This window comes from Lepidothrix coronata, unplaced genomic scaffold (assembly GCF_001604755.1).
Source record: "Lepidothrix coronata isolate B3197 unplaced genomic scaffold, Lepidothrix_coronata-1.0 Scaffold20, whole genome shotgun sequence".
In the NCBI taxonomy this organism is placed as follows: Eukaryota; Metazoa; Chordata; class Aves; order Passeriformes; family Pipridae; genus Lepidothrix; species Lepidothrix coronata.
In genome coordinates this window covers 7,751,307-7,761,229 of record NW_016690200.1, presented here as the reverse complement: position 1 = coordinate 7,761,229, position 9,923 = coordinate 7,751,307, and the positions used below count along the sequence as shown (strand labels likewise).

The following is a 9,923-nucleotide window of genomic DNA, read 5'->3' as shown; positions in this document are numbered from 1 at the left end:
CATTCCCTGGGGGAATCAAGAAATCCTGTCTGCCCACAGACCCCACGTTTTTTGGATGAATTAACCTGCTCCTTGTTTCCTTATCAATTAAAAAAAAAGAGGGGTTTAGATTTATTTTGCCTGGCTGGAAAGCAGGAAAGATTTCCAGTCAGGTTTTTTTTTTTTTATTATTTCCCCTGTGTTGAGAGATCCAAGCCCAGTTATTTCCCACTGCACAAACTTAGGCTGAGTCCAGCTTGGTCACCACAAGCTGATGGAGAGAGCTGAGCACCTCCAGAGGGTTTAAGTCACTTTTTAACAGGATGAACCACTTTTTGGGGACATCCACCTCTTTTCAGAGACTAAAAAAAGGCTCGTTTGGGTGAGGGATGCCTTTACTCAGAGCCTTCAAACAGGCTGAAAAACGTGCAAGATGATGGTTGCTCAAGGGAGAGAGGATGAAGATGAGGGTGGAGACACAGGGTGGAGCCTAAAGCTGACAACGAAATAACTAAATATTGGCCAATTCCTGCAGAAGGACACGGGAAAAGATTAGTTTTAGCACTCAAGGTTGTCTGAGAAGGGTGTTGGAAAAGGTGAAGAAGCAACTGTGAACTGGTCAGGGTTCTCCTTGTCCCTGTGACACCTTGTATGGCCTTTTAGTGCCTCCCAAAGCCTCATAAAACTGGTTTTATCCCACAAGGAGAGCCACTTCCACAGGAATCTGCTGAAGGGTGGGGGTTGGACAAGGCTGAAGAAAAGCACTGCCAGCACAGCAGGAGGTTCTGGGGCTCTATCTCCCATTTTAATTGACATTTTCATCCCCAAGCCCTCTTATGGATTAGCTGGGAAACATTTGTTTGTGTCACATTGAAATTGGAATTTGGATGGATGTGTAACTTTGCAGGAGACACCTCGACTCCATTAAACATAAAACTTCTGGAATTCCTCATCCATTAAAACATGAAATCCTGGGGTTGCTACTTGTCCAAGCCATTCATATCCAGCCCTGCTGGGTTTCCCTTTTCATAATCCCTAAGGAATAGGAGCCAAATGGGACTCGGACACGGACAATCCCAGCTGTGCCTCTCCTGATGTTGTTCCTTCCTGAGCTTCTCCACAAAGAAAATCTCCCTTGGAGGAGCCTCTCCTTGAGCACATTTCACTCATTTTTGTCCATATTCCCCTTGAGGAAACACAGGGGGAAGGAACCGATGCCATGTGCAAATCCTACATGTCCTGGCTTCCCAAATTCCCACTGCCTTGACATCCCAAGAAGAGACGCTCCCTTGCTCCGGGAGATCAATTCCCAGGTCCGATAAATCAATTTATCCGGATTTTAAGCAGCTAAAAATAACCCTCCCCCCACTAAATTTCGAGATTTGCCAGCTCAGCTCCAAGGAAAAACCCTGGAGCAGAGGGTGAGGCTGCCTGGAGCCTTAGGGATCCCAGATCCCTGCAGAGGGCACAACATCCCTGCGGATGGAACCGCCCAGGAAAACCTGGGAGCTTGCTCTGCTCCTCCACATCATTTGAAATGGATATGGATTTCTATTTCTATTTTCACTCGCTCATTTGCCAGCAGCAAAAACGAGAACATTTCCTGTTTCTCCTCCTCCTCCTCCTCCTCCTCCTCCCGCTTGTAATCAGGAGATCACCAAATTAGGCCCGGCCTAATTACTCCCTCAGCAGGTGCCAAAGCCAGGAATGGCACCAGCAAAAAAAAAACCAGGAAGGAAGGAAGGACCTTGGAGTTCAAGCCAAACAAATCACATCTATTGTCTGCCTCCAGGCAGCGAAGTTTTCCTATAAAAAAGGAACATTTTGGACAATGGCCCACGGGCAGGGAGCAATTCCTGCGAGAGCTCAGGAGAAGTTTATTATTAATAATAATAACGAGCTGCTCAGCAGATGAAGCTTTTCCTCAATGAAACCAGGCAATGGGAAAGAATTCCTTGCTCAGGAAACACAAGGGGCTTTTTCAGCTTCCCCCTGCCACCAGCGAGCCCCAATTAGCCATTAAGGGGATTATGGAGAAGCAGCAATTACTGCCCACATTTAGTGGCTTTCAATGGCACTATTTATCCCTGCATGATCCTGGTGCTCCTCTCCAGGGAGAGGGCCATTTTACAGCTGGAATACTGGGATGGACAGAGAAGAAGGTATTTATTGACAGTGACACAGGAAAACTGTGATAAACCAAATACCCAAAGGGCTTCAAGGGAACAACCCCATGTCCAGTGGGATCACGCTGCCTTCGGCTCCCACACCGTGGCCAGGGAAGAAGATAGAGATGGATCATCCCAAAAATGCTGATGAGCAAGGAGGGAGCATTTGATGGCCTCCCTGAAAGAGTAAATTTACAGAATTGTGTTGGGAGGGGTTCACAAAACCCAGTGCGTGTGGATTTACAGGGTTATTAATCCCCAGAATCAGAGAATCCTAGAAATGTTACAGTTGGAAAAGTCCTCCGAGATCATGGAGTCCTCCCACTCCCCCAGCACTGCCAAGGCCACCAATGACCCACATTCCCAAATGCCACATCCACATGGATTTTAAATCCCTCCAGGGATGGGGACCCCACTCCTGCCCTGGGCAGCCCCTTCCAATGCCTGACCACCCTTTCAGGGAAGAAATTTCCCCTGATTATCCAATCTAAACCTTCCCTGGCGTAACTCAGAACCATTTCCTTCCCACACTGAAATTCCTACAGTGCCATGAGATCTGAGTACCCAGATCTCAACTTAATTAATTCACATTTAGCTGAATCCCTTGCAAATGCTCCAGTGAAGAATCTGATTTGCTTCACAAGAAAGCAACAGCCACAAACAGCTGTTTAGTTTAAAGATGGGACTTCATACTCTCAGTTTGCAACCCGAGGTGACCTTTTATCACAGAGTCACAGAGTGGTTTGGGTTGGAAAGGACCTTCAAGACCATCCAGTTCCAACCCCGACACCTCCCACTATCCCAGGTTGCTCCAAGCCCCGTCCAACCTGGCCTTGGACACTTCCAGGGATCCAGGGGCAGCCACAGCTTCTCTGGGAAATCCATTCCAGCCCCTCCCCACCCTCAGTCAAGGATTTCTTCCCACTCTCTAATTTTCCTACTCTCTGTCAGTTTGAAGCCATTCCCTGTGTCCTGTCCCTCCATCCCTTGTCCCCAGTCTCTCTCCAGCTCTGCTGGAGCCCCTTTAGGCCCTGGAAGTTGCTTAAGGCAAGAGCTGGACTAGTTTCCAAGCTCTACCACCACTGTCATCCACACTCCAAGAGCCTAAACCACAGTGTGATGTGGATAAAGCCAAGACCCTCCACAGGATCCTTATTTCAGCTTTTTTTCCCTGCCTGGAAAAAAACCTCCGTGACCATCCCGGCAGAGGCAATTCCAGAAGCGACTCCTGCCTTCCCAGGGCAAAATCCCAACACCCCAAGAGCAGGTGAACTGGTCTGCAAGCCTTGGTACCTGTAGGCCAGGGTGCAGGTGTCCTTGTACTCCTGGAGCTTCACGCACACCATGTTGAGGAACTGATCCGAGTACGCGCTCAGGTCGTGCATCAGGTTCATCAGGTCCTGCACCGTCTTCTCCACGATCACCGTGCTCTGGGAAAGGGAACAGAAGCCAAGGGATTGATGCCTCAGAGCTTTTTGTTGGTTTTTTTTGGTTTTTTTTTAACTTCTGTATATTTTAGAAGTAGTTGTGTAGCGACTGTAGATTTTAATGTCGCTGTATTACATCCCTTACCCTTAACACAGCAGTTACACATCCCCAACTCTGTTACCCCACCCCATATCAATCCCTCTGAATTCCCTCAGCGTGTTTAGTCTTCTTGTCAAGGCAGAATTGTAGAAGAACACCCTAAGGCCTGGACTAGAAGATATCCCACAGACACAGCGACCTTCAAGCCCAGAACTGCTGGATTGCAAAAACCGGATATGAGAAAAAGGAAAACTGCTGAGTTTAAACAAAGCCTTGGGCTGACAGAGACTGGGGAAAAACCTCCATCTGGAGTCCAGACAAGGATCCATTGATGTCTGGGGTTTGGAATGTCCTGCCCAAGCCTGGAGAAACCATGCCCTGATCTCATCAAACCTGTGCAGAAAACCTTTTGAGTTTTCTCTCTCCCTTTGTGTGGCCTGTTCCCCTCTGTAAAATCCCCGAGATAAAGTAGGGTTTTGCCCGCGAGGTAATTCCTAAGACCCCAAGATGTGTTCACCTGGGCTTTCCCCTTATGTCACCCTTGTGAAACTCCCCGATTTTAATAACATGAATACGTAAACCTCCTGTTAAATATGTAAACTCTGAACCCTTTAAATATGAACTCGTGAGTCCAAATAAACTATTCCAGTTTTCTGCCTCTGCTGGGATCGTGTTCATTTATTGACCTCTGCACAGAACTTTGGAGGAACTCCAAGGACTGGATGTGCTGCAGAGAAGATGAAGATGAGGAAGAAGGAAGGGGTCCTGAAGACCCCAAACCCAATTCCTGAAGGGGCGTGTCAGGGGGCAGAAGAAGAAGAAGGGTTTGAATACCAGGTCTGAAGGTTTGGATTTCTGAGCCGGTTGCTGAGGCCCAGCAAAGTTCACCAGGCCTTTCCTTCACCAGAGGAAACTCAAAGTGAAAAACTGTGTGATTTTTTAGAGGGACAAGGTGCCCAGAGCCCGAATTGCTGCTCCACATCCCACAGATCCCAGAATTGTTGAGGTTGGAAAAGACCTCCACAAGATCAGGGAGTCCAAGCTTTGATCGCCACCTTGTCAGCCAGAGCAGAGCACTGAGTGCCACTAAGACCCTGGACAGAAGGAGGTGCCATATATCCAATAATGTCCAAGATTTCAACAGCTCCATAGGAATTCTGGGATTTCCCAGGCACCCCAAGGTGACCTCTCCCAGTTTGTGTTTATAATGTCGCGGGTTGTGTTTGATTTGGTTGCCGCAAACAAGACAAGGGGAAGGTTATCAAAGTCCCAGGTTGATATAAATTGAATTATTAATAGTCTTTATGACAGAGTGAAGGGTTATTCCTGACCCTCCTCCTCAGTCAGGGCACACCCCACTCCTCAGCAAGGCGGGGTTTAGGGGAAGGTTTAGGCCCCGCCTAAGCTGCTCCTGATCCGTCCTTGGCTCACAACAGCACTTGGAGGAAAAACCTCACTTCTCTTTGGTTCCTCCTGTATCTTATTAAGCAAATCACAGGAATTAACCCATCTTTCATCCCGTGATTAGCAATAATTTGGGATTATTTTGTCCCAAATTATTTGTCCCAGCCTGAAGCAGCTGCTGCTCGGATGCTCCTGTTTATAAAGCTTCTCCTGTTACTAAATAATAAACAAACATTCAATAAATTTTTAACAAATATTCAATCCCACCCCGGGCTTGATGTGCACAGAGGCAGAACAACCGACCCTAAAGGACTTGTCACCTGGAGATGTCCCCAGGAAATGGAGCCCAGAGCAGCCTGGAGGGGCTGGGGCAGCCACGGGGGCCGATTTCACACCCAGGGGCTCCGAGCACGGATCATTAACTCCAGGATTCCAACGGCTCCCAGGCTCACTGCTGTCCCTGCCTGCTGTGCCCAGAGAGGGCAAAAGCAGCGTTTTTAAGAGTCCACCCAAATCCCACTAAAATCGTGGAATCACGGAATGGTTTGGGTTGGAAGGAACATGAAAGATCACCTCCTTCCAAGCAGGGACACCTTCCACTAGCCCAGGTTGCTCCAGCCTGGCCTTGGACACTTTCAGGGATCCAGGGGCAGCCACAGCTTCTCTGGGAAATCCATTCCAGCCCCTCCCCACCCTCCCAGACAGCAATTCCTTCCCAATATCCCACCTATCCCTGCCCTCTGGCACTGGGAAGCCATTCCCTGTGTCCTGTCCCTCCAGGCCTTGTCCCCAGTCCCTCTCCAGCTCTCCTGGAGCCCCTTTATACCCTGGAAGGGGCTCTCAGCTCTCCCTGGAGCCTTCTCTTCTCCAGGTGAACATTCCCAGCTCTCCCAGCCTGGCTCCAGAGCAGAGGGAGTCCAGGCCTGGGAGCAGCTCCAGGGTCTCCTCTGGACTCTCTCCAGCAGCTCCACGTCCTTGTGCTGTTGTTCCCAGGGCTGGAGGCAGCTCTGCAGGGGGGGTCTCACCTCAGGGGGCACAGGGGGAGACTGATCTGGCTTGAGAGTAAAGTCCATGAATGTTGAGCTGATAAATGTGTGGAAATGACACAGTAATTCGGGGAAATCAGATCCATCAGATCCATCAGATCCACTGGACACATTTGGGCTGGTGGAGGAGCTGCTCCTCTTCAACCCTTAATCAGCACCCAGATGGCTCAAAGATGCTCCCATGGACACTGTTTCTGTCAGCAGAGGAAAAGGTGACTCTCCCACCTGCTGATCTTAGCCAGGAGAACATCTCCAAGTGCTCAAATGGAAAATACTGAAGTTGCTGTGTGGCCTCAATCCAAGTCTCCTACTGGGGACTGATCCTGAGGAGTTAAAGTTCACATTTATACACAGGGAATAAAAAGAAAAATAGAAAAATCCCTCCTAGCTCATGTAAAACGGGAGACAAAAGGAACTTCTCTCCTCTTTGTGTGAACAATCAGATTTTTCCTTTTCACTGGTCAGGGGCAGGTGGGGTTTCCAGCAGATCTGGGAGATCAACTGACCTCTTGTAGCTTATCAGGAGAAGGATCTGTCCAGGATCTTCCAGGATCTTCAGGTGACTTCCAGGATCCTCAGGAAGATCCAGAAGGATCTTCCAGGACCCTCAGGTGGCAACAAACCCCTTGGGTTGGACGTGCAACCACACAAGGAGGAATCAAACCTGGTCTCGATCCAGCTCATCTCGGTTTCTTTACGGAACTCAACATTTGAAAAAAAAAAACAACTTTTAAATCCACAACTTCATGTAACAACTTAAAAATCTACAACTTTGCATTAAAAGACAAGGCATTGCTGGTTTCTACGTGGCTTCTCCCACTTATTTCTGCTCCCTGCAACATGAAAAGCCTGCCAATGCCTGGATGTCGCAATGAGACCTTTGGATTTTGGAATAAACCCTTTGGATTTCAGGGAAACACAAAGCCACCGGGATGATTAAAAAAAGAAACCGGGAGGGGCGGAAAAGGGAAATTACCATATGAAAGGAGGCACTGCCAGACACGTTAAGGGCTATTTTTCTGGGACGTCTTAACCTCTTCCAAAGCAATCCTGACACATCTGCCCGAGCCTCTGGGGACACTCTGTGTTGCCAGGACAGCTGGATTCGTTAGCAGGGCCGGGGGAATCCTCTGAAAGCCGGCGCCGGAAAATGAAAGGCAGCACTCGTGTTATCCCGGAGTTACAACCCAGTTGCCTCTGACCCGTCCGGGTTCATTAAGAGCAAATGGATGTGATCAAAGGATAATTTCGTGGCGAGACACTTCAATGGAGGCTTTAAAAAAAACCCAGCAAACCCACAGTAACAAGGAGGCTCAGCCACGGAACAACGTGGGTCCCCTCGCAGCTGACACAGGATAGGCAGACCTGGAGATGTTGTTTCAATAATTCCTTTGGGATTAGTGCCTCGTGCAAGTTTTCCAAAGGACTGGATTCCTTTGCAGCAGGAGAGCACTCCGGGTAAAAGAGTCCAGCTGGAGGGGAGTTTGTAAAGATCCCTTAAAATGCAGTTTCAGGACAAGGAAGTTGGTTCCCAACCATCCTCGACACGTGGAAGTTCAAAACAATGGGTCAAGGCTACACAAACTTCCAGGTTTTCATGGAATGGTTTGGGTTGGAAGGGACTTGAAAGATCATCTCTTTCCACTCCTTGCCATGGGCAGGGACACCTTCCACTAGCCCAGGTTGTTCCAAGCCCCGTCCAACCTGGCCTTGGACAATTCCAGGGATTCAGGAGCAGCCACAGCTTCTCTGGGAAATCCATTCCAGCCCCTCCCCACCCTCCCAGACAGCAATTCCTTCCCAATATCCCACCTATCCCTGCCCTCTGGCACTGGGAAGCCATTCCCTGTGTNTATCCCTGCCCTCTGGCACTGGGAAGCCATTCCCTGTGTCCTGTCCCTCCAGGCCTTGTCCCCAGTCCCTCTCCAGCTCTCCTGGAGCCCCTTTAGGCCCTGCAAGGGGCTCTCAGCTCTCCCTGGAGCCTTCTCTTCTCCAGAGGAATCCCCCCAGCTCTCCCAGCCTGGCTCATTCCCCCAATTTCCAATTAAACTGAGCCCCCTTTTCCAGCCTCTCAGGTCAGAACCAGCCAACCTCTCCCTCCGTGGTTTCCCACACTGTGCAGGACACGGATTTAACTCTGGGCTGCAAATCAGCTCTTCTTCCCTGTCCTGAGTGACCACCGGGGGCTGATTTTCACTCACAGCAACTGATTTGTCCCAGCAGAAACTAATTTTGCCATCATCAAGACAGAATAATGCGGAGGTAACTCCACATGGAAAACTTTTTCCAAGGAGAAATTCTCCACTCCATGATCTGCCCCACAGAGGAACTGGACTTGATGGTTGTGACACTTCTCTTCAGAAATAAGCCCAGAAAAAGGGAAAAAAATCCTTTTCTTTGTGACCTCCTGAACACCTATGGCTTTGGAATACTTTCCAAGCTCCTGATTTCCTTCATCCCAGCCTTCCAAGGCAGAGCTCCAGAGCAGATGGGAGCTGAAGCTGGGTCAGAGCAGAGCATAAATGAGCTTTGTGTTTTTTAACAGTGTAATTACCCACACTAACAGTTTGGGGTGCTGGATCCTCCATCCCTGAGAGGCTCCAAATCAGGCACAGGTGCCTCCCTGAAAGATTCCGGAGTCAGGGATTTGATGAAGGAATTGCTGGGTGAAGAAATCACCGGGTGAACTTCCAGGGCTGATTGTGCTGCACATCTCACATGTATTTATTCTGATTTTGAGCTCCAAATAACTCCATGCCCAAGTTATGCTTAAAAAAAACCCCCAGCCAACAAAAAAGCACCTTCCCATCCCAGGAGCTCTGGCCCGGGAATATCTCAAAGCAGTGGAATTTTGATTCTCCAGAGCCAGCAAAGCAAAAATGTCCACTCAAAACACACCAAAACTATCCCGAGCTCCTGAATTCCCCACGGCAAAACGGGAATTCCCAGCACACCAACCCTCAGCCAGTGTGCCCAGGAGATTCCCAGCAGGACAAAAAGGGTTGGATTCAATGGGAAGGATTCAATGGATTCAATTAAGGTGAAGGTTGGAAAGGACCTCTCAGATCGTCGAGTGCAACCATCAACCCACCGCTAAACCACGTCCTCAGGTGCCACATCCACGTGGTCTCTGAACACTTCCAGGGATGGTGATTCCACCACTTCCCTGGGCAGCCCATTCCCGATGCTTCACAACCCTAAAACCACCAAGAATCCCCCTGCCAAGTTGGTCTCACCTCTGAAAACACGTTGGGAATCACAGCCTGGAAGTATCTGCTGGAGGAGACACCATTCCATAGCCTTCAAACCACCAAACACACATCCCTGATCCCAAGCTGACCCCGGTTACAAGCTCAAAAAGCAGGGAATAGACAAGTTATCGCTTGGATAAGGATTTATTCCCAGTGGAGTGCAGATGAGCAGGGAAGGAAAAATCTGGTTACCCACAGGGGGGAAAGTTTGTGCCAGTCCCACCTTCCAGCCCTTATTTTCCTCTCCCATCCCAGGCTCTGGCACTTGAGACATTTAAATTCTCCTGGAATGATGCAGCAGTAACAGCATAATAAGGAATATCAGCGCCTTGGCAGGGAGATGGACTGGATAATTTAGCAGCTCTTCTGGATCTCTGATCCTGCTGAGTTCCGGGGCTGTTATTAAAGGCATTTTTTAAGGGATTTTAATTTACTCCTCTAAATGGATTCCCATCCATTCACTCCCCCCCCCCCCCAGTGAATGTTGTCAGGGACATTAGGGAGGTGATAAAATAGCTGGAGCTTCCCCGCTGCTTTTAATGTGTTCC

At 49.1% G+C, this 9,923-nt stretch overlaps 1 protein-coding gene across 1 annotated transcript in view; it reads right to left on the bottom strand.

Annotated features, from left to right (window-relative positions):
* EXOC4 (exocyst complex component 4) overlaps positions 1 to 9,923 on the bottom strand; it is a 303,657-nt gene that overhangs the window by 51,793 nt on the left and 241,941 nt on the right. Inside the window, exon 13 of the mRNA XM_017807724.1 lies at positions 3,441 to 3,577. Coding sequence (XP_017663213.1) covers positions 3,441 to 3,577 — 137 coding nt within the window. The remainder of the gene's footprint in view (positions 1 to 3,440; positions 3,578 to 9,923) is intronic.